Below are 25,263 nucleotides of genomic sequence, written 5' to 3' on the forward strand. Positions count from 1 at the left end.
TAGTAAACCGGACCCGAGTTGGCTCTGCTTACCGTCTACACACCAAATCTCTTCGCCCAAAAATAGCCGATCTACGAGCCCACAACGTGTCGCAAACACGGCGCGTTGTCGGCTCGTAGATCGAGCTATTTCTTTGGCTAATGTTCCCCCCAGAATACGGACGCTGGGGGTTCAAAGTGGTTGCCACCCCAGTACACGCCTGCCCCGCCCCCACCTATCCCCCCCCCCTCCCCCTAGCCTTCGCCCGCTCCTGCAGTGGCTTGGGGGCAGGACTGAGGCAGGTTCAGGGTGATGTCCCTCAGGCTGTCCCTCTCCTCTCGGATCTCCTGCAGGTCCTGTTCGAGCACGCCCAGGCGGTTCTGCTGGTCCTTGGCCGCCAGGCGCAGCTTCTGGATCTTCCAGCCCAGCCCGGGGCTCTCCACGCTGCCGCGCAGCATGGTGAGCCGGCGCGCCGTCTCGTTCAGCACGTGGTCGAAGCGCTCCAGGGGAACTTTCTCATCTGCAAAACCAACCACCGTGCAAACGGATGAGAGAAGGCCAGATCAGAGATGGAGAGATAACATGGAAGTTTCCCCATTTCGGATTTGCGAAAGACCATGATTATTCCCGCTCTCAGGTTTTACTGTAGTGACGAGTTGGGCCACCGATCACCCTGTTCCACCACCCGTTTGACCCGATGGCACTCCCGTCGTCCACTAGAATGTGGAAGTGCTGTTCTCATCCGCGAATCATAATAGGTTGACAAGTCCGCTAAAAACATTTAACCCATTTAGACCTGAGGCGAGTCTTAAAAATGTTTTCTAAATCCTAACAGTTTTTTGAAAAAAATCAAAAACATTATTTTTCAGGATTTTTCAAAAATAGCAGATATACAAGCTCATAGCGCGGCACTCGGTGCAGCGCTATGAGCTTGTATATCTGATATTTTTGAATAGCCAAAGAAATCTAAAGTGACACAGATGCGTTCCAGGTCTTAATGGGTTTAACAATGTAGAAACAGACTGCGATGTCTGCTTCTGCCGACTCTGCGTTGAAGTTGCATACAAATAGTCTTGGAATCGCAAATCAACAACGATGTGACGCAAATGGAGAGCCCCGTCTGACGCTTAATTGTTTGCGATTTGATTGTATTTTCACTGTATTTTGTACTCGTTGTTTTGTTCTCTTGACCTGTACAGCACTGCTTGGACGGCGACAGTAGTTTTTAAACGTGCTATATAAATACAGTTTGATTTGATTTGACGCAGGCAGGTCGTCCCATCGTCTCAGACGAGTGTCGCATGTTCAAATTCTGCCCTCCTGTTTGACACGATGGGTGTGAGAATGCGTTGAAAAGCTGGAGCTCTGCAACAATATTATGATCAGCTAGATTTTTGTTAAGGTCACTATGATTAGAAAGGCTTAGACAAACTCGCATCACTCAAATAAATAGAAACTAGATAAACATTACGTGGTCTACATTGATTTGATCATTATAATCATAAGCAGAGTAACCTTTCGACTAAAGATGAAAGTTGCCTGCCTTTTACAGTACATTAAGTGTTGGAAATTATTCATCGTGAACTTGGAACTTGTACGATTCCCTCGGCTAATTTTTGCACTCGCTGTATCGTTTCGACCCACTTGGACTGTAAGACATAAGTACAGGCTTTTTGGGCCGATTAACAGATGACATTTTGGCCTTTCATGCTGAAACATGACCATGGGGATAAAACAGTGGCGGAGGGATTTCCATACTAAATGAGGCATTAACGCATTAAGACTGGGAACGCGTCAGTGTCGTTTTAAGATTTCTTTGGGCTATTTAAAAATAGCAGATCTACAAGCTCATAGTGCGGCACCGAGTGCAGAGCTTGTAGATCTGCTATTTTTGAATAATCGTGAAATGTGTGCAAATCTTTGAATATGTATATTTTTTAAAGCGAATATGTGTAAAATGTTGTTCCAGGAACCCCCAGACGCAAAGATTTAAAAAAAAAAGAGTTAAAATGTTGTTTAAAAACAATATATATATATATATATATATATATATATATATATATATATATATATATATATATATATATATATAGATTTGCACAAATGTTCAAGATTTTTAAATAGCAGACCTATGAGCTTGTAGATCTGCTATTTTTGAATAGCCAAAGTATAAAATAATGCTGATAGCTCAAATCTAAAATGACGCAGATGCGTTCCCGGATGGAATGTGTTAAAGAGGAGCAGAAACTCTTCATTGGGTTGACATTTAGGCTTTGTACTAATAAGGACCCTTCATGAGTTTAAAAGAGGGAGAAGACTTTAAGAAAACACATCATGAAAAATCCTCCAGGGGCAGGAGGACGCTCAAGGTCTGTTAGATCAGCGGTTCTCAAACTTTTTCATGCCACGGACCTCCAAAATGATATGTATTTGGCCGCGGACCCCATCGGAAAGTGTTTTGTGTCAGGGGGACCCCCAGAAGAGAAGATTTATGTAAAAACATAAAAGAAAATAAAAAGATTTTAAAAAAATCATTTTTTTTCTTTTCGCTATTTTTCAAATATTTTCAAAAATAGCAGATGTACAAGCTAAAACTCAATAGCTTGTAGATCTGCTATTTCTGAATAGCCAACAGGATGAAGTGGTTCAAATGATTGTGATGCTCTGTTAACTGCTTTTGCTGGGGATCCCCTTGAAATTTAACCATCTTTTCCCATATTTTATATATCGGCTATTCAATAATGGCAGATATACAAGCTCACAGCGCGTATTTCTTAATTGATTTGGAAAAAAAAAATGTTTTTTTAACACAAATCTTCTCTTCTGGGGGTCAGATGGGGATCCGCAGCCAAACATGTATCAATTTACGGGTCCTTGACATGAAAAGGTTTGAGAACTACAGTAACTGCGCTAGGGTTCACAAGGCTAAGAAAAAGGTACCTTACCTATCTTATTGATGAGCTCAGTCAGTGCATTAGAATAGGCTTCTAAACGGAGTTTGGCAGCTTCCATGTCCTCCTTCACACTGGTCAGGGACACCTCGGGCTGGTGGGGAGAAAACACACTCCATATTATGTCCAGTTCAGACACCATCTGCATACAACTGAACTGAACATGTCTCTGCTTTTGATATCCCCATCTGGTCATTAATGTTTATGGCCAGTGGGGACATGTTTTATCCATGCTTCTGATCAGATCGAATTAAAAACATTGATGTTTGATATTATTCATAATCTAAAAAAAAAACGTTAACGACATTATTATTTTGTAAAAAAATCAAGATTTATTTATTTTGTATTCATAAATAGCAACAATTGCAGATCTATAAGGTCACAACATGTCGCAATGCAACACGTTGTGAACTTGTAGATTGCCTATAATTTCTACTATTTGACATATCAAAGGAGGATATCGGACTTATAAGTGGTCAAGAAAATGTTCCCCCCCGTGTTTATTTTCACAAATCATCAAACCCCGATGCAATCTATCAAACAACAACAAAGGGAACAGAAATCAGCATGCGTAGCATGGCGTAGCGAACCTCAGAGGTGGCGCGGGCCGTCTGGTTCATTTTAGATTTATTTTGGCTATTCAAAAATAGCAGATATACAAGCTTGTAAGCGCTACGAGCTTGTAGATCTGCAATTCTTTGAAAAATCGTGAACATTTGTGCAAATCTTTGGTTCTGGATGGGGGAGGGAGTCCCTGGAAAAGGGAACAGAAATCAACATGCGTATAGCGTACCTCAGAGGTGGCCTGGGCGTGTGCGTGGGCCGTCTGCTTCTCCTGCTCGGCCAGTTGCTGGAGAGTGTGTTCTACCTGGGAGCGGAGCTGGCCAGACGCAGTCCTGGTGAGCTTGGCCTGAGTTAAAGTGGCCTTGGATTCCTGGACACAAACATTTAGCAGATGGTGGAACCATAGTTCATGCGGGGTGTGTTTATAGCCTTGCACACACACGCATGCACGCACGAGCGCGCGCACACACACACACCTTTCTTGCATTTTTTGTTCTACTGTGTTTTTTCTCATACGCACATGCACACACACAGATGAACACACACACACATGAATATTTTTCTAATTGCAAACCTTACTCTATAATCTTTTTTAAGGGGTGGCTTGAAAAGCCAGCCTGTCTGTAAACAGACCTGTACCTAGTCGTCACTTCTCGACACTTTTTCCTCATTGGCTGGCCTTGGTAAGAGGCCAGCCAATGAGGACTCGCCATCCTCTCAGACTATGGGATCTGGACACACGGCAGAGCACAGCGGTGTCAGATTCCACTTAAGGGGGCAAGCGCGAGAGCACGCACACACGCGCACGCGCACACGCGCACACGCACACACACACACACACACACACACACACACACACACACACACAAAAAGATAGACAAAGATGCACTCATTTTCTTTATATTGGTAGCCACCTTGTGAATAACATTTAAATGTCAGTCTTGTTTAAACATAGAACAACCATTTCTCTTGTGAGGACCAGGAAAATAGTCCTCTCGAAGTCCATTTCCTTAATACTTGTGGGGACGTTTGGACCTAGTGTATATAGTACAACGACGCACGCATGCAAACACACACACACACACACACACACACACGCGCGCGCGCCACACACACACCTTTGCTACAGTGTGTGCCGTGCGCTCTGCCTCCTTGCTGGTGTTGCTGGAGACGCCGGTGCTCTCCAGCACCGGCTTCAGCATCTTCTCCATCTGCTTGACCTTCTTCCTGACGTCGGTCAGCACCTTCTCCTCCAGCGGCCTCTCCTTCTTCAGGGCAGCCTTGGTCTGAGCCTGCCGCTTAGGCCACTCCCTCTGCATGTCTGAGGGACACGGACAGACAGACAGCAACACGGTCCAATCAATGCTCAGGTGTTCATTTGAAGGTCTTTCACACACCGGAAGAGTTTAGCATTTTGTCAAATTAATTTCAATTTGCATTCATTTAAACCTATTGAAACCGGGAACGCATCTGTGTTATTTTAGATTTCTTTGGCTATTCAAAAAATAGCAGATTTACAAGCTCATAATGCGGCACCGAGTGCCATGCTATACACGCTTGTAGATCTGCTATTTCTTTTGAAAATGTGTGCAAATGTGTGCAAAACTCTAAATGAACCACTGACATAGAAACGTATGTTTAAAAAAAAAATGTTAGGATTTAGAAGACATTTGTAGAATCCCCAGAAGCAAAGATATGACTTAAAATGTTCGCTTTAAAAATACAAATTCAGCCAAAGTATAAAATAATAGTTTAAGCGGTTACATAGATAGTGTTCCAGGTTTTAATGGGTTAAGTATCAATACAATTGTAAAGAAAGCACTGGAACGACACAATGCAGCTGTTATGTAACCATTCTTATTATCCTTTCACGTTCCATCTCAGTTTGCTCTCACCTGTCAGCTCCCTGTGCAGTCGGATGGTTTCTGACTCAACCTCTTTAGCTGCCACCACAGATGACAAGGCCACGACCTTTGCCCCCTGAGCACGAGCTTTCAGCTTCAGAGAGACACAGAGAACAGGATTATAGAGGACATGAGGATGAGACGCAGGCTCAGGGTCGACAGCTAGCAGTGGTGGAAAAAGTACTCACATTTCTTACTTAAGTAATAAAAGTATTGGTATAGAAATGTACTTAAAAGTACCAAAAGTAGAAAGTAGTCATTATGCAGAATGTCTCTTTTTCACAGGTTCAAAATAAATCTTTTGAAAATAGCCGATCTACAAGCTCACAATGCGTCACATCGCGACACATTGTGAGCTTGTAGATCTGCTATTTTCAAATGGCCAAAAATATATACAGGACTGAAGTGGTTAGTGTGTTTTGTAATGATAATCAAAATCTACGAAGTAACAACGCGTGCGCGTGTGTGTGTGTGTGTGTCCTACACTGTCTCCCACTCAGCGTTCCTATCTATCTCACTGAGTAAAGAAAGACACAGAGACATGGATAACCCACTTTCCTTTTAAAGCATGAAATAAATGACTAGTTCTGCTGATTGTATTACTTTTTAATGTTGGCCCTCCTCTGCTGCACACATTACTCACAGCTCTTCAACGGCGGGCGGGTTGGCGTTCTTCGATACCGCACACTATCAAACGGTTATTATCACTATTCGAGTTTTCTCAGCGATTCCTGGAGAGTTGAGTCAGTAAGAGATGCAAACTTTCTAACAAAAGGAGGAATATTCATTGATGTGTGGCACAAAAATCTCCTGCATATGAAGGAGGAGGATAACAAAGCCTAATGAATGGATAAATATCCATTGCTATTTTTTAATCATGCACCTTATGTATATATTGGACTTTATATATTTAATTTCACTGTGCCTTCCTGTTGTTTGACTGTTCCTTTCTTCTCTAGACTCTTTCTTTCTCTATTCCAACTCTTCCTCTAACGGCAAATGTCGAGAGGAGAAAAAAAGAAGAAGCCGACCCACTCTTTTACACCTAATTGTGTGATGATGAGAAAATAAATTTTGATTCTAATTCTGAAGCAGGAGCCAAGGAGAGGAGTTGTTTGAAAATGCCACTGAAATAGGATCAAAGTCAAGTCCCACGGTGGGAGGGAGGGAGGGAGCATGGGACTAATCTGAGTTCCCAGAAGTTTTCGCCGAGCGAACTTCTGGGCCAGAGCCCTGGGATTTGTGGGCGGGATGTAATTTACGCTCTGAATCTGAGCGGACACGCCTCTTACCGGTCTGGAGCTGTGCAACTCGTCTAAAAAGTCCGACGAGAGGCAAACAGCAGTACACAACAATGGCGGTCGAAATTTCTCAAGGGGAAATTGCTTCCCGTCGAACCTATTTAGATGCAACACCCACTGCATGTGGATCCCGCCCCCTTTTCTTCATTGGCTGTTGATTTGAATCACAACGCAGTGGCCGCGCCCCCGCTGTCCAAACTCCGAGGCAATGCCTCCCAGACTAGCATGGGACTAATCAGTACAGATGAACCTGTGGTGTGCGCCAAGGTTAAATAGTTTTGGATTTTTCATTATATTTAGTTTTAGTTCGTTCTGACATTTTTTTTTCTGTCATTCGTTTTTAGAGCGGGTTTGCTAGTTTTTATTAGCTTTTATTTTTGTGAAGACGCTTAGTTTTGGTTTAGTTTTTTATTAGTTTTCGTGTTTTTTTTCATACTTTGGGTTATTTGTCAGTTGCAGGATTCGAAGGTCAGAGTAAGTATTGTATAATAAAAACTCGTATTGTATAATAAAAATATTCCATTTCAAAATATATATTCAGTTACTGTTGGACAATAAACGAGAACAACGAAAACGAAGGGCATTTTGTCTATAATTTCAGTTTGTTTCAGTTTTGTAAACACACAATACAGTTAGTTATCTTTTTTTTTTTATTCTAGTTTTTATTTAGTTCAGTTAACGTTTTTTTTTTTACTATAATAACCTTGGTGTGTGTGTGTGTGCGTGCGTGCGAGCGAGCGTGCATGCGTGACTGATGCAATCACCTTGTGGATGTCACTGTCCATCTCCAGGTTTTTGCCGGCTGTCTGGATGAGAGGATCCATCTCCTCTCGGATCTTACTGACCAGCTCCTCTTTAGCCTGGACATGCAGGGCCAGCTCTGATGTTCTCCTGAGCAGATCCTCACCATAATGATGCTGCTGCTTTTTTGATTGAAAGTTTTATTAGGCAAAAGAATGTAAAACAACACAGTTACATTTATAATGCTTTTGTCTAAAAGGTCCGGCCAAAAAAGTCCTTGCGGGCTTGTTTCTTGCTGCACAGGAAACAACGCTTATGACTCCATCAGTCATATATTCCAGTGCTTCTCAAACGTTTTCATGTCAAGGACCCCCAAATTGATATGTATTTGGCCGTGGACCCCCATTTGAAAATATTTTCTGCAAGGGACCTCCAGAAGAGATGATTTGTGGTAAAAGAAATTCTAAATTATTAAAGACTTTCCAAAAATGTTCAAGAATTTTCAAAATGAGCAGAGGTACAAGCTCACAGCTTGTAATTTTTTTTTTGAGCTTGTACATTTTATTTTAACAGTAAATTAGCGCAATTTACTGTGAAGGAACTCCAGTTGTTTACAGACATTAAATCTAATTTGGACACAAATATCCGCATGACCTTTGTTGTGGTTTTTCATGCGCATCACACATTATATAACCAGCTTTTGCAAATATCCTTTTCAGAAATGTATGTTCTGAGCCAGATTTCAATAAAACCCCATCTGTTGATTTAGCCCAAATCTTAATCATATCCGGTTTTGACATAAATGCATAACGACAGGACCCATTATACTAGATTAAAAATAAAAATAAAAAAAGAACAGGTTTGGGTAAATCGGTGCTCTCGGGCAGAAACCTCATGTTTTTTTTCGTGAATTAATGCCCTTCTTCATCACATATGAGTGTCGCAAACAAAAGTAGTGAAAATAGCAGATCTACAAGTTCACAACGCTTTGTGATGCAAGGCGCTGTGTTGAAATGTTTTAAAAATAATAATAGAAACGGTATGGTTTTGGACATATGCGGTTTCCGCCCGACAGCAACGATATGCAGTGACGTGCACAGACATTTTGAGGGGCAGGTGCTCAAGTAAATTATACTTTTTTTTGGTTTACTTGGTCTGCTCTTTTTTCCCTCTACACCTATACCTCTTTGCCAAAAATAGCCGATCTACAAGCCCACAACGCCTCGCAGCGCGAGGCGTTGTGAGCTTGTAGATCTGCTATTTTTGGCTAAAGTTCTCCTCAGAAAAGGGATGCTAGCTTTCGAGTGGTTATGGTAAAACGAAAAATCATATCAAATAAAGATTTGGCGGACCCACTGTAGTAACTCTGAGGACCCCCTAGGGGTCCCGGACCCCCTGTTGAAGACCCCTGCTGTAAACTGAAAAAAAAACCCCACTTTTTTTCAAAAGGGCACTTCTGGTCAAGAGGGCAAAGGGCAGGTGCTCTAGCACCACTATAGAGTCTATCTGTGCACGTCCCTGACGATATGTCAGTTTGCATATTTCCTGAAATCATCTGCTGAATCAGCTCTTTATTGTAACGTCCTAAACTTCTCGGAAGACATTAAAGTAAAGGTGAACACGTTGAGACTCATCTAATATTCCTAAACATAGTCATATTATACAGCTGATCGTGCAGGTTATTTATTTTATAATAAATACAATATATCTCCTGAAAAAGTATCAGTTTTGAACACAAGCTTTCTGACAACATAAATGATACAGTATATAGTGAGTGATTGGCTCTACTGAATAGAACAACAAAATGCTTCTAGTCCTATTTTCAGTTGTCAGACAGCCACCACACTGACCTCAGCTGTGCTGTGGTTGCCTCCAGGTGTTGTGTGGTTGGAGTCTGGTGATGGACCGCTGGCAGAGGCAGACAGCTGATGCAGGGAGGAGGTGATGTTAGCCAGGACAACATGGAGCCCGGCAGAGCTCTCCTCCAGGGCCAACTGACTGGCTAGAGTCTCATTCACCTGGGCTGTCAGGTTCTCCTTCATCTGCTGCATTGTTAATAGTCTGAGGAGAGAGAGAGAGAGAGAGAGAGAGAGAGAGAGAGAGAGAGAGAGAGAGAGAGAGAGAGAGAGAGAGAGAGAGAGAGTGACGGATGGACAGAAGGTCATGTGCAAATATTTAGTAAACATTAAAGGTATGGTAAGTGATTTTCTTTGGTCAAAATAAGTGTTAAATAGCTCTATATTCTGATTGTTTGTTCAGTAACAGGAGTCTCTATATCTCTCCAGCTCTTTATTAAACAGAAAATGCATTTTCAGGTCGGGATGACAATTTTATCCAATTCAGTCAGGATACAGATTAAACAAGTGAAATTGGAAGTGATGACACAAAGAAATGAGCTGAACAAATTGGTACTGGAACATTTAAAAAATGAAGCTGATAAATGTGCACTCTCTCCTGATTGGCTGAAATGTTGTCACTATACCTGAAACTGCATTTTCTGTTTATTAAAGAGCTGGAGAGACAGGGGGACGGGACTCCTATTACTTAACACACACTCTATAGCAATGATTACTATCAGAATATAGTGCTTTAATATTTTAATAAAAAACTTTTTTTTTTTTTTCCATAGAACCTGGCATCCATGGAAAAACAAGCAACCTGCATCGTCTCGTTCTGCACGAATGGTCGCTCGTTCGCGACATTCAGTGCATGTTTGAGTATCATGACACTCAAAAATGAGCAGGAGTAGAGAAAAAACTAACTTTGCATCTGTTATATTAGGCAAATTTCAGCCTTCCACGGGATCCCATTATGCCAACGGAGGGGGTCGTTAGACTGGACGAAGGGGAATCTCTGAAATAACTCGACGTCCCTTTCAATGTTGGTGAGTGATTAGCGACACATCAAAGATAACACTTAAAATGTCCGGATGTCTCCTTTAACCACTTAGCTGATATACGAGGTCACAACTTTTTGAAAATCTCTGACATTTTTGATAATTTTTTTATGTTCGTCTATACATGCCCAAAAAAGGAATGCCAGGTATTGTGCACAATACTGACCAATATTGAGTATCTCCAAATGATATTGGTGATGGGGTGACCCGATAGCTGAATCTTTAGGGAGCATATACGTAGTACAACATACTGTAGGCTCTAATGCCTGACAGCGAGTCCCTGGTTCCATTCCTGACCAGATGGACCACATTTGCTGCATGTACAGTAATTGCCCTGTTCTATCCGTGTCTCCATTGTGCTGTACCCATGAGAAAAAGCCTATTCAGATGTGACTGCATAAACAGCCAATGATATCGCGTTGTTAGGTCACAGGGTTAATTCACAGAAATGTACGGAAATGTACTGCATCAATCAGTTGCGTTCCAGTTGGCAGTCGTATATTCTGTCTGATTCCGAGTGTAACTCATACCCAGTGGTGGAAGAAGTAGCCTACTCAGATATTTTACTTAAGTAAAAGTAGCAATACCACAATATAAAAAATACTCTGTTACAAGTAAAAGACCTGTGTTCAAACTGAACTTGAGTAAAAGTACGAAAGTATTGGCATGAAAATATACTTAAAGTACAAAAAGTAAAAGTATTAAAATGTTTGAAAATAGCAGATCTACAAGTTCACAACGTGTCGCGATACGACGCGTTGTTGTGAGCATGTAGAAAATAGGGCTAAAGTGGTTAATGTATGTTTTATAATATCAAAACAAGCTTTATTTATATAGCACATTTACAAACAGGCAAGCTGAACCAAAGTACTGTAGAGGCAAAATTCAAGAACATCAATGCAAAAACAACAGAGCAAGTTCACAAAACATTTAAGGAAGGAAAACACTTTAAAAGACAACATAAAAGAGGGAAGGAGAAATATGTATAAGTGGAAATTACATATAGGCTAGGTACCTAGCTAATGCGTACATAGACATAATTATGAATGGAGTAGGATAAAAGCAAACCATGTAAATTAGATGCTATTAAAAGCGAGGGAAAAAAGATAAGTTTTAAGTTTGGCCTTGAAAGCCCCGATCGATTGGGGGGATCGGATGTGGAGGGGCAGGGCTATTCCAGAGTCGCGGGGCCGTGGCCATGAAAGAGCGGTCACCCCTAGTCTTTTTGAATTTTCGGGTTGGAACCTCAAATATAGTAATTTATGTATGTCTGCAAAGTAACTAGTTTTCAAATAATCGTAGTGGAGTAAAAGTACAACATTTGCCTCTGAGATGTGGCGTAGAAGTAAAAGTATTGGAAATTGGAAATACTCAAGTAAAGTACAAACACCTCAAAATTGTACTTAAGTACAGTACTTGGGTACATGTACTTAGTTACTTTCCACCACTTGCAGCACGCACGCACGCACGCACGCACGCAATGCATGCATTCACACTCTTACACAACAACAAACGGGGAAAAAAAAGGAATTGTGCACTGAACCAAACAGGTCAGGGGCAATCAATTCTGAGTTCTCCCTGCCTTTCACGGCCGTCGGTGCCAGTGGGCTTTTTTTACATCTTTCTGTCTGGCGTGTGTGTGTGTGTGTGTGCAGCATATAATCCTCTGAGCAATCTCACGCTATAGGAGATGCAGCAGGCGTTCAGAAGCACATCCAAGACACAGAAAATGGGCTTTGGGGCGCGCAGCGCGGAGCGTGGAGCGGGAGGAGAAGCCTCTGTGTCCCCCTGTGGCCCCGCTGTCTTAACTGAGGTTGCATGCAGGGTTTCTCTCGAGCAGTGTTGCCAGATGTTGCGAGAGAAATAAGCAAACCGGGTCTATGAAAACGAGCCCAAAAGAAGTGACTATTATAGGCCATATGAGGACTATTGGCGGTTTGAAAATAGCCGATCTACAAGCTCACAACGCGTCGCGATGCGACGCGTTGTGAGCTTGTAGATCGGCTATTTTCAAAGAAAAATCTTGGAAAAAAAAGTGACAATTGTGGATTTTTTTTCAAATCCACACAAATCGTGTATGGGGGGTCTCTGGCACAAAATATTTTCAGAAGGGGGACGGGACTGCGGACAAATACATATTCATTTGGTGGGTCCTTGACAAGAAAATGTTTGAGAACTACTGGTTTAAACAACGTTAGGTAACAAGCCCAAATAAGCAACAATACTATAGAAACAAGACGAAAATAAGCAGCTACACTATATAAACAAGCCCAAATAAGCAACTAAACTATAGAAACAAGACGAAAATAAGCAGCTACACTATATAAACAAGCCCAAATAAGCAACTAAACTATAGAAACAAGCTCCCCAAAAAACACAACCTACCACACTACCAATATTTACAAGTAACTTTACAGAAGAAACAAGCCCAAAGTCGCTTATTAATACGCAGACGTGGCAACGTTGGTTTCAAGGGCTGCGGTAAAGAGGATGTATGACCTTGTGATGTGAGACAGGGATATAAGGTGCACTTTGGGGAAACACCGCCTCTACCGAGAGACAGCACAACAATCCACAACCTCCGTGGAATGTAAGTGTAAATGTGAGGGTTAGTGTGGGGGGGTTTGTGTGTGTGTGTGTGTGTGTGTGTGTGTGTGTGTGTGTGTGTGTGTGTGACTCACTGCAGAGTTTGATTCATGATATACTACTCACGTTCTTCGGTGTGTGTGTGTGTGTGTGTGTGTGTCTGTGTGTGTACTGTATGTGAGTGTGTGTGCATACATACAGTACATGCCTGTATGTACAGTATGCACGAGTGTGTGCCTCAGTGCACAGTTAGATTCATGATACACTCCTGTGTGTGCGTGTGTGTGTGTGTGTGTGTGTGTGTGTGTGTGTGTGTGTGTGTGTGTGTGTGTGTGTGTGTGTGTGTGTGTGTGTGTGTGTGCATGTGTGTCTGCATCCGTGCACATGTGTGTGTGTGTGTGTGCATTCTTGCATGTGTGCGTGTGTGTGTGTGTGTGTGTGTGTGTGTGTGTGTGTGTGGGTGTGTGTGCGCGCATGCGTGCGTGCGTGCATTTGTGTGTGTGTGTGTGTGTGTGTGTGTGGTTGTGTGTGTGCGTTGTGACTCACTGCACAGATAGGTTCATGATATCCTCCTGTGTGGAGTTGTCCAGCAGCAGATCCATTAGGAGGCTGAAGGTTTGGTTGGAGGCTCTCAAGGCCTTACCGGAGACATCCTCCATGCGTTCAGCCATTTCCCTGTGACTATGGGAGATATAAAATAACATACGATTACTTTTTTCCCGCTCCCTCCTCATCTGTTTTGCAGAGAAAATACAACCCCCGATCTCACCGCGACAACACGGTGAAATAACACAGACTGCAATTCCGTAAATAGACGTTTTGGACCATGACACAGCGGCGCGCAGTCCAGTGTTGATTTCGTCGAATAAAACTATGACGAAAAAAGTTCGTCGACTACCTTTTTTCACTGCCGAAAACTAAATGAAAACTAAATAAAAACTAAGCTATGACAACTAAAACTGTGACTAAATATATTGACAATTTCGTCGACAAATAAAAACTAGACAAAAATGTTAGAGATGGACTAGTAGAACTAAAAGACACGTCATTTTATGTTTGGTTTGCGCTCGGGTGTTGCACTCTGAAAATAGCATATCTACAAGCTCACAACGCGTCGCGCTGCGACGCGTTGTGAGCTTGTAGATCGGCTATTTTCAGCATGCAACCAAGTGTAAAATCAGGCATTACGATGCCATCAAGGCACCGCCAGAATACATTTTAGTCGACTAAATCAACTGTAGATTTAGTCAACTATAATCTTAGGATATTCAGTCGACTAAAACCATACAAAATCTAAAACATTTCAGATGACTAAAATATGACTAAAACTAAATGGAATGTTATTCAAAAAGACTATGACTAAAAATAAATCAAAACTTGCTGTCAAAATCAACACAGGCGCTCAGTCTCAAGCGAACTGGAGCCACGGGAGGCACCACCGAGCGAGCTAAAGCGAGCGAGTTGCCGCGCCGAACGTTGCGACGTTCTCTAGAGCCTCCTCAGCGCCGCCGTGCCGAGTTATGTACCGATCAATCTGGGAACCTATCGCCAAATAAAAAGGAAAAACAGCGCCCTCTGCTGTTTTTTACTCTTTGACTTGGCTCTGGGGGGGGGGCTATACGGTGGACCCGTGCGCAAGGAAACCGGGGTTTTTGGTCTGCCTTCAGTGCTCCACTTCCGGTGGTGCGACTATGTTTTTATTCCCACTAACAATATTTCTACACGGAACACTAACACCACTTCTCCCAAAGAACATGGATCGTATTGGTTATAAGCCCACTTGTTTCTACGATGAAAGAGCAATTTAAAATGTTACTAGCTTTCCGTGGTCTTGTCGGCTTCGAGGACGCTATTGTTAAATGAGTTTCGGCTTGTTTCTAGTGGGGAAGGAACGGCACACACGTAAATCCCGCCCACTACATTTGATTGGGAAAAGCGCGGCCTGCTTCCTGATCTGATAGCACGCCCACTTGTAAGCGATGCGCACGGGTTGTCAACATGGCTACCGACAGATTCAAACGCAGAGCAGAATCTGTTCTTGAGAGATTATGTACCGATAGGCACAGAATGGTAAAATCATGTTGTGGGGGACAGCTCTGCTTCCGGGGTTGCAATCCGTGTTATTTCACCGTGGGATTCGCGGCTCCTACGCGCGGCTTTTTTGGCGTTTATTTAAATCGTCTATTTACGGAATTGTCAGTCCGTGTTATTTCACCGTGTCGTGTGAGATCAGGCTGGAAAATAACATACTGTAGCAGACCATTTCAACAGCCTCGACTGTATGTGGCCGGGGCATTTCTCTGTGGCTCAGCGAGAAAACAATATAGTAACAGTCAGACTGAGATTACGAGTTACGACTGCCTGGTGGAACAAATTCAAGCATCGATGACTTCTTGACCTTTGGCTCTCTGGTCCAGAATCTTGCAACTATAGCACACATTATTTGTGCAACACACACTGCCGAGGGCATCGATTTGCTGTGGTCTAAAGCCCGAGATCTACAAGCTCACACCGCGCGTGAGCTGGTAGATTCTGCAATTTTCGGTGTATGACAACTTCCAGTAGTGGAAACAGTAGGCCTACCAATTTTTTTTTACTAAGTAAGTTACTTAGTATCAATACTGCAATGCAATACTCTGTTACAAGTAAAAGTCTGGAATTGAAAATTTACTTGAGTAAAGTACAAAGGTATTGGTATCAAAATATTCTTAGAGTACAAAAGAAAAAGTACTCATGATGCAGAATGTCCCATTTCACAAGTTTTCAAATGTATAAAAATCTTTTGAAAATAGCCGATCTATAAGCTCACAATGCGTCGCTTGTAGAGCGGCTATTTTCAAATGGCCGAAATGTAATGTATGTTTTGTAATAATAATCAAAATCTACAAAGTAACTAGTAACTAAAGTTTTCAAATAATTGTCGTGGAGTAAAAGTATAATATATGCCTCAGAGATGTAGTGGAGTAGACGTAATGGTATTGAAAATTGTAAAGTAAATACTCAAGTAAAGTAAAAATGCCTCAAAAATTGTACTTTTTGTACACAGTACTTGAGTAATTGTACTCAGTTATACTTTACACCACTGACAACGTCTATATATAAATGAAGCGTGAACCACGATGCGAGTGACAGGGTAAGTGGAATGAGTCAGTATAGAGGTGGAACTTCATGAAAGATGGCGACCGTGGCCTTTTGCTTAGAATTGATCGCTCAAACCCCATTGATCACACTTACCTTGTCATGAGGGCCTGTGAGTCATTGACCGCAACGTTCCATTTGTTAGGTCCTGACAGCATCTCAAAAGGAATGATCTATGAAGAAAGAAAAAAATGACAGCAAAAATGAACATGGTATTAAATCGTGCTACGTTGCCTGTGATTTAGAGGGACTTCCAACATGTCTGATGAGCTATATCATAGGAATTATGTTCTTATGATGATATAAATCTCTGGGTAAACTTTTTTTTTGTTTTTTTGCGAGAGAAATAAGCAACCAGGTCTATTAAAACAAGCCCAAAAGAAGCAACTATTAGGCCACATGAGCACTCTAACCCTACATCTATTTGAAAATAGCCGACCTACAAGCTCACAATGCGTTGCGATGCGACGCGTTGTGAGCTTGTAGATCTGCTATTTTCAAAGAAAAATCTTGGAGAAAAAAAAAAAGATTTTTTTGAATATTTTCAAATCCACTTGTATATTCATTTGGGGGGGGGGGGGGGGGGTCCTTGACATGAAAATGTTTGAGCACCGACTGGTTTAAACAACATTTAGGAAACAAGCCCAAAATATCAATCACCAATATTTACAAGCGCGACTTTACAGAAAAACAAGCCCAACGTCGCTTATAGTAAGCAGACGTGGCAACAGTGGTTTCAAGGGCCGCAGTAAAGAGGATGTACTTTTAGTTATGCCAATTCCCCACACATTTCATATTTCTGTGAAGTCTTGCCACTGCTGCCACCACCTTCAGCTCACCATTCAACATATTTACAGAAAAGCTGTGGGGTGTAATTTCTTTTGGCAAGCTAGAAGACTTGCCTAGGTCCAGTTACAAATTGCAGACAAGCACTCTTTTGTGGCGGTTTTGAAGGAGGGTAGGGAGTGATAGTCCACATTTTTTGGTGGCATAACAGTAGAATGAATTCATCCCCACGTTTGTGCCGAATCGGGGGGGAATGAGATCAGTGGCGCTCCCTCTGGTGCTCTTCACTCTTTTGCAGTAGTTTGACAGGTACATGGGCACTGGTCCCTTGAGTATCTTGAAAACCAGGCCAATAGGCTCTATGCACAGCAGTCATATTGCTAAGAAATTGGGCCTCTTCTTACTTCCTTCACAGGTGTTACCAATGATACTAATGAAGGCTCTGTTCCATTCTGGTCAGGGTGCTGATAACGTGCATGTTGGCTCACTAGAAACACTCCATTTTGGTTCCCAAATGGCCCCTTATGGTGGGTGTGTAACTCTGAGTGTACAAATGGAACCGGGTCCATTTGGTTCCATTTGTACACTCTCAGAGTTATGGGGGTCCTTGAAAATAAGACAACCACTGTGCTACACTAAATGGAACTCAGACTTAATTAGTATTATTGGTAACACCTGTAAAGGAGGTAAGGAAGGGGCCCAATTCATTCCCAATATGGCTGCTGTGCATAGAGCCTATTGCAAGTTGTTGTACTCTGTCCTCTACCCAGAGTTCAGTGAGTGAAAAAGATCACCCTCCCTACCCCGGCTTCCCTCCCCCCCGAACAAGGCCAATAGTGTGTGGTACAGTATGGATGTCCGGCCAAGCTGGAGGCCCCGTGAGGGATTTGAACCCCTGGAACACTGCGGTGGACGGCGGTGGTGAGGGACAGTAAATGTACCCCTGAGCCACCCGGGTCGCCCAAGAACGTGAACTTGAATATATGCTGAGTGTTACACGATGCTACACAATGGCCACTATGACCCCTATATAGCTGCTCCCCGGCACTGTTCAAAATAGCACCCACTGCTCCAAATAGTTTGGATGGGTAAAGGCAAGAGGATGTTCAGGTAGGTGCAAAAACATACTTGACAAATAACCCACTGTCATCACAGCCCCTTTAGTCCTTCAGGGCAGTGGTTCTCAAACTTTTTCATGTCAAGGACCCCCAAAATGATATGTATTTGGCCGCGGACCCCCATCTAAAAATATTTTGTTCCAGGGACCCCCAGAGGCAAAGATCTGAGTTACAAATGTTCGCTTTAAAAATATATATAATTCAAAGATTTGCAAAAATGTTCAAGATTTTTCAAAAATAGCAGATCTACAAGCTCATAGCGCGGCACACGGTGCCGCGCTATGAGCTTGTATATCTGCTATTTTTGAATAGCCAAAGTATAAAAGGTCATAATTATTCTGATGCTATATTTACACATTTTGCTGGGTACCCCCTGGAACCCCCTCAAGTACCCCTGGGGGTCCCCGGACCCCACTTTGAGAACCAAGGCTTTAGGGCTTGTGTGTGTGTGTGTGTGGGTGTGCATGTGCGATTGTGCGTGCATTCGTGTGTGTGTGTGTGTGTGTGTGTGTGTATCTGTGTATCTTTTTTTTGGGGGGGGGGCTTGTTTTTAAAGTCTAGTTGCTTATTTGGGCTTGCTCAAACACATTTTTATATCAAGGACCCCCACATTAATAGGTATTTATCCGTGGACCCTCATCTGGTATTATTTTGTGCCAGGGACCCCCGTACATCTTGTGTTGTGAAAATAGCAGATCTACAAGCTCACACTGTGAGCCATTTTCAAAACAGCCCGGTGTATATTAGGTTTAATGTGCTCATGTGGCCTAGTCGCTTCTTGTGGGCTTGTTTTCAAAGACCTGGTTGCTTATTTCTCTCGCATAATCTGGCAACTCTGGCCAGGTCACGACACCCACCAACAACAACAATAACTATTCAGTTGGGGTTCAAACCAAGGACACCTTGGAAATGGGAACAACTGCCCTACAGCTCCTGTTGTGTTGTGTTGAAAGGAGATTATGAATCGTTGAATATTTCTCACAATGACATTTAATTTGAAAAGAAAATGCCATTAAAAGTGAGAAAATTCAATCAACATTTGACACACATGCATTGTCTCTTCGTTTTAGGGGGTCTGCTCTGCCTATTAATGTGGAATTGCATTGCTCTTGCTCCAGGGCAGGGGACGTATGTCTGTGCATTCCTACGACACACACACGCACGAGCACACACACACACACACACACACACACACACACACACACACACACACACACACACACACACACACACACACACACACACACACACACACACACACACACACACACACACACACACACACACACACACACACACACACACACACACAAATGCACGCACACAAATGCATGCACATACTGTACAGGTGTGGTACCCAAATGTTTTAACTAAGTAATACCACACTGTAGAAATACTCTGTTAGAAGTTCAGTATTAAAAATGTTCCTGGGGGCCTGAACCGCTGGCGTAGCGGTCCAGGCACCTAGGCTCCAAAATAGCCTGACAGCGTGTTCAGGTTCGAGTCCCGATCCCGACAGCCTTTGCTTGTCACTCCCCATCTCTATCCCCATTTCCTGGCAGACAACTATCCTATCAATAAATGCATAAAAGTAAAAAAATACGTTTCTGGGGATAGTATTACTTAAACGCGCGTGTGCGCGCACACACACACACACACACACACACACACACACACACACACACACACACACACACACACACACACACACACACACACACACACACACACAGTACAGTTGTGGAAGAACTACCTAAATGTTTTACTTAAGTAAAAGTATCAATACCACACTGTAGAAATACTCTGTTACAAGTAAAAGTCTGGTATTAACATTTTTCCTGAGTAAAGTACAAAAGCATTGTCATCAAAATATACTTAAACACACACACACGCACGCACGCACGCACGCACGCACGCACGCACGCACGCACGCACGCACGCACACACGCACACGCACACGCACACGCGCACGCGCACGCGCACGCGCACACGCACACGCACACGCACACGCACACGCACACACACACACACACACACACACGCTCAAAAAAGCTATGCACTGGGAAAACAAGTTTCCTCATTTCCAACCAAACCACATGACATGGCAGCAATATCCATAATAGATTCAGAGCTGTCCAAGGCACTTCGGAGAGACGGCAAAAAGTCTTGAGTGGTGGCGTGCCGAACAAATGGTTTCTTTTCTGTGTCCGTCAAACAAACTGTTATCGTGTCCCTCTTCCCAGGTGAGTTAAAGGGGTAGATGGAAAGTAATATTGTACGGCGCTTTTGCATTCGGACGGAAGATCTTCACATCATCAGTATACAGGGTGCACAGCTATTCTGCTTTAGCCCATTCAATCCGGGAACATTTTAGATTTGAGCTACTGTATAACCATTATTTTATACTTTGACTATTCAAAAATAGCAGATCTACAAGCAGAGTGCCGTGCTACGAACTTGTAGATCTGCTATCTCTGTGCAAATCTTTGAATACATATATTTTTGGAAACAACATTTTTTTTTATCAAATCTTTGCTTCTGGAGGTCCCTGGAACAAACAGTTTTACAAATGTTTGCTTTTTAAAACTATATATTTAAAGATTTGCACACATTTTCACGATTTCTCAAAAAATAGCAGATCTACATCTGCTTGTACTGTATATCTGCTATTTTTGAATAGCCAAAGAAATCTTAAAATGACACAGATGCGTTCCCGGTCTTAATGGATTAAGGATAAAAATCAATCATGTTTCACTGAATATCAGCATGCATCAGGTACGGGTGTAAAACCTATTGGCATTCACATGCCTCTGTCAAGGACATCTTATGTGTTCACTTCAATAAACTCATGAACACAATGTTTAATAGTGTACTGTATATGTATGAGATGTGGTCTTGACATATAGGCATTGTCTGCGTAATGTCATGTTGACAATATAGTCATGCTGACCAGTGAAACTGACCAGTGAAATAGCAGATCTACAAGCTCACCACGCCTTGTGCTGCAAGGCGTTGGGAGCTTGTAGATCGGCTATTTTTTGGCACAGAGGTTTATTGAGGGTTTAGGTGGTTAAATTTCTGAAAACACACATTAACATGAATCCAACAAACACTGATGATAGCGCTGTCAAACAAGTCTATGAAGTTATCTATGAAATCTATTCAATCTTTTAAATCTGCAACAATTCTATACAATATGTAGTGGGGGGTCCCCTGCTTCATATCTCTCTCAGCTAAGGGGTCCTTGGCCTGAAAAACGTGGAAGACCCCTGGTCTGGGTCTTGTTGTTCCCTGGTCTAGTTTCCTTGGTTTTATGTTTCTGTTTGCCCCAGCTGTATCTGATTTTGTATTCAGCCCTCATGTGTAATATCGGCGTTGTTCCCCAGTCAGTTTGTTTGGGTTCTCACCACCACGCAAGCTGAGTGCACAGGAGTTGGGAAAGTCCAGGGAAAAGACACGCCGTGAGTGGCCAGTAGTCACTTTGAGTGGCAGTTGGGGCAAACGCTCTCCCCAAAACACGATTGGCGATTCTGTGCCTATCGGTACATAACTCGGACGGTGCTGAGTCGAGCGAATTTCGCAGCGTTCGGCACGGCGACTCGCTCGCTTTAGCTCGCTCGGCAGTGCCTCTCATTGCTCAAGTTCGCTTGAGACGGCTTGCCTCCGTCGCGGTCAAAAACTGCCCAGCGAAGCCCACCGAAGGGGCTTCCAAAGTCCTGTAGAGCGAAAGCCCCCGTCCAGTGACGATGGGAAGTTCTCCCCTACAGTTACATACATAGCCACCGCCACACCTGCATGGTGGACAATTTGACGTTCCTCTTACCATGTTGTCCAGGTCCAGCGTCGCCTGCTGCAGCTGTTTCTGAGAAGCTCCCACCATGACCACGTGGCTGCTGAGAGCGTGACACACACTCCCCCTGCTGCTCCCGCCGTCGTCGTCGCTCTTCCTCCGTGTCACCGCGCTGTCATCTTCTGTCTCCGCGCTGTCATCTCCTGTCAGCGCGCTGTCACCTCCTGTCGGCGCGCTGACGCTGCAGTTCAGAGCGGAGGTGACGCCCTGCAGCTGGGCCAGCAGGGTGTGTGTGGACGCCTCGAGCAGGGAGAACTGTTTGATGAAGGCCTCCCGCGCTTCTGTGAGAGACAAAAAGAGCAACAATGCATTAATAAACATAAAAGCAGGCAGTGGCTCAGGAGGTAAGAGTGTCTGCTTATGGGTTCCCAGTTCGATCCCGGGCTCCCCCCCAGACTAGTTAGTGTCGAAGTGTCCTTGAGCAAGACACTGTCACTGAACCCCTGATTGCTCCTGATGAGCAGGTTGGTGCCTTACTGTACAGCAGTGGTTTTCAACCCTTTTCACATCAAGGTCCATTGTTTATTCTGCATTTGAGCCGCGGACCACCATTTGATGAGATTTAGCCTCTCAGACCCCAAACTCAAAATATTTCTTCTACATTCTCTATTTGTGTAGACTTTTTGTAGATTAAGTAATGCAGATGTTTAACAATACTTTTACTCTTGAGAGAGTAAAATGAAACCAAATGGACCCGTAAGGGTCCATTTGGTTTCATTTTACGCTCTCAAGACTGAAAGATCTATAAGGGTCCATTTGGTTACCAACTCTCCATCATTTAGCTGGGGACCACCTGGAACCCCCTCAAGGACCACTTGTGGTCCCCGGACCACTGGTTGAGAACCACTGCCTTACATGGTTTCCTCTGCCATCGGTGTGTGAATGTGTGTGTGTGTGTGAATGGGTGAATGTAATGCCCATCGTAAAGGGCCTCGGATCAATGGCACCATTTACCATTTATAAAAGTTTCTAGGGCTGTCTTTCACCTGTTATCTTATTCAGATATGATGCCAGCTCTCTACTCTGCAGACTGTCTGCTGCATTACAGCTCTGGTTCTCAACATGGGGTTTCCGGGACCCCACGTTGAGCGAAGCTCTTGAAAACCCCCTCACTTTGGGGGTGGGGGGGGTTTCAAGTTGCACGTGGCGATGCGACATGTGAGCTTGCAGATCTGCCATCTGCTATTTTTTTCAAATAGGGATTAATTGAGTTACCTTAGCATTGAGTTATTTAGGCGTTTAATACTTTTTATAACACCGACCGCCCCACAAAAACAAAATAGGGAGACAGAAGTGAAAAATGAAAAAAAGCGAAGGCATGAAAGTTACCATATTGCTCTCTTGCTAAAGCATATAAAACTGAACTGAATTGAGACAAGAAAGGAAATGGAGAGGCGGATTGGGGTTTGGGGCGGAATTTTTTTGGAATGCAAGGGAGGCAACAGGAAACGGAGAGGCAATGTTAGATGTGAGAGAGAGAGAGAGAGTGAGAGCGAGAGAGAGAGAGTGAGACCGAGAGAGAGAGAGTTCATGCAAATGGAACAGTGTTGTGTCCCGTGTTGCCCTTTTGTGCCCACAAAAAATAAGTCTCTATCTTTCTTTCAAGTCATTGCGAGTTCAAACACCCAGTGCCCTGCAGAGCTGTTCTGCCGGGGTTTTAACCTAAATCTCTGTGCATTTTCTGTGTGTACGTGTATGTGTGTGTGTGTGTGTGTGTGTGTGTGTGTGTGTGTGTGTGTGTGTGTGTGTGTGTGTGTGGGGGTGGGGGGGGGGGGGGGTGTCTTGTGGTTCAGGGAAACTGCTATCCTGATTGCAAATATAATCACAATGAGCTGAGGATTAGAGATGCACCGCCTGTCATATAAATAGGGATTAAGTTGGTCACAGTGCCTTGTTCTGCGCGCCGCGATTTGTCTCTATTTGGCCATTGATGTTGAGCCCGTAAGCCTGAATATTATGAATATATCAGCATTGTGCCGCAGTAATGGGGAGAGGCTGCTTTAGTTGTTTTGTATCGTGATTTATTCACAGTGTTGTCGTTGCGGTGTCGAGCGTGGGAGAGAGACAGATAGTCATTTGTAACCTGCCTGGGGTCGTTCAGTGTCAAGTGTTTATTGCGTTGCCGTGTCTTTATGATGTGTGGCGTCCTGCCATTTAATAAACCCTATATACTTGAGTTGACTGGAGTATCCCCCACCGGTCTATACTAGGCCCCCTCCTGTTTTCCCTCTACACCAAATATCTTCAGCGAAAATAGCCTTGAATCTATTAAGCTCACAGCACGTTGCATTGCGACCGCGCGGTGCGCTTATAGATCGGCTATTTTCGCAGGATGTATATACGTACGCCCTCAGAATTGGGGTGCTACAGGTTCCAAGTGTTTTTTTGGGGGGCTATTCTGCCTTTATTTATAGTTTTTAGCGGCGCTAGCCGCTCTATACCCGACTTTGTCCGTGTGCGTCAACGTTCTGATTGGTCAGGTGCGTCAACAAAGCGATTGGTCAAGCTTCACGTGACACATGGCTATAAACACATTATAAACACATATCGATGACAAAATGTATCAAAGGCGCCGCTACCTTCACACAGGGTGTGATTTTTTTAGTAGAGATGGACAGGAAACAGGGAGAGAGAGATGGGGAGTGACATCACATGCAGCAAAGATCGCCGAAAACGGGACTCAAACCAAGCGAACGCGCTGTCAGGCATGAATGAACGGCCACATTTATACCACGGTTAGTCTCGTGTACGGCCGGACGATCAGAGATCTCTGACCTTAATGATACGTCTGGGGAAATCAAAAATTCATTGAATGTTTTGGACCGTGTAGAAAAACCAGCGCCAACATTCCTAAGCCTTATTAATTTGAAAACCAATCCTGATTACCGTCCCAATATCAAAGACCACGTCCAAAAGTCTTTGCATTGGCTCTGCAATGCTGGCACTCTCAGAGAGGCACTCCCCAGAGGACATGCTGAGGATTTTACTGTGTGAAAATGCCTCTTTAGTTCAGTCATTACTCCATATGCTGCATGAAATGATTCACTACATCTCTAACCGATAATCATGCACCCTATTGGATGTAAACACTACATCATTGGTTCCGCAAAGTGGGGTCCGAGGACCCCCAGGGGTCCTTGGGGGGGGGTTCCGGGCAGTTGTTGTTTATTGTTTTCCTTGTTCTTTCTTTCCAACCTCAATTTTTCCCTTTTACGAAGACTGCAAATGATGGTGAGCTTGTACGAAACATCATTTCACCCACTTCTTTACACCTGTAAACCTCTGATATAATACGTTTGAAGTTAAAGTTGAGTTGAGTTGAGTTGTAATGGCCTGATGGATGCTTTTTTCCCCCAATGGTACCTTGCAGGGGTGCATCAATTAATCAAACTAATCGATTGAATTAAAAGTAGTATAGTATTATTAAAAGTAGTATAGTATAGTATAAA

At 43.3% G+C, this 25,263-nt stretch overlaps 1 protein-coding gene across 2 annotated transcripts in view; it reads right to left on the reverse strand.

Annotated features, from left to right (window-relative positions):
- Positions 1–233: 233 nt before the first annotated feature.
- Positions 234–25,263, reverse strand: part of lamc3 (laminin, gamma 3) — a gene marked incomplete at its 3' end in the record, with an annotated part of 244,086 nt that continues 219,056 nt past the window's right edge. Inside the window, exons 19-28 of one of the 2 annotated variants that reach the window (XM_084046138.1) lie at positions 21,788–22,095; positions 16,157–16,233; positions 13,469–13,603; positions 9,291–9,501; positions 7,464–7,616; positions 5,390–5,492; positions 4,613–4,815; positions 3,724–3,864; positions 2,925–3,024; positions 234–499 (exon numbers count right to left, since the gene is read on the reverse strand). In XM_084046138.1, the coding sequence (XP_083902264.1) occupies positions 234–499; positions 2,925–3,024; positions 3,724–3,864; positions 4,613–4,815; positions 5,390–5,492; positions 7,464–7,616; positions 9,291–9,501; positions 13,469–13,603; positions 16,157–16,233; positions 21,788–22,095 (1,697 nt within the window). Of the gene's footprint in view, positions 500–2,924; positions 3,025–3,723; positions 3,865–4,612; positions 4,816–5,389; positions 5,493–7,463; positions 7,620–9,290; positions 9,502–13,468; positions 13,604–16,156; positions 16,234–21,787; positions 22,096–25,263 lie in introns of both variants that reach the window. The other variant, XM_084046137.1, reaches the window with a different exon arrangement.

The sequence above is a fragment of the Gymnoscopelus microlampas genome (assembly GCF_963454915.1).
Source record: "Gymnoscopelus microlampas genome assembly, chromosome: 21".
Lineage (NCBI taxonomy): Eukaryota > Metazoa > Chordata > Actinopteri > Myctophiformes > Myctophidae > Gymnoscopelus > Gymnoscopelus microlampas.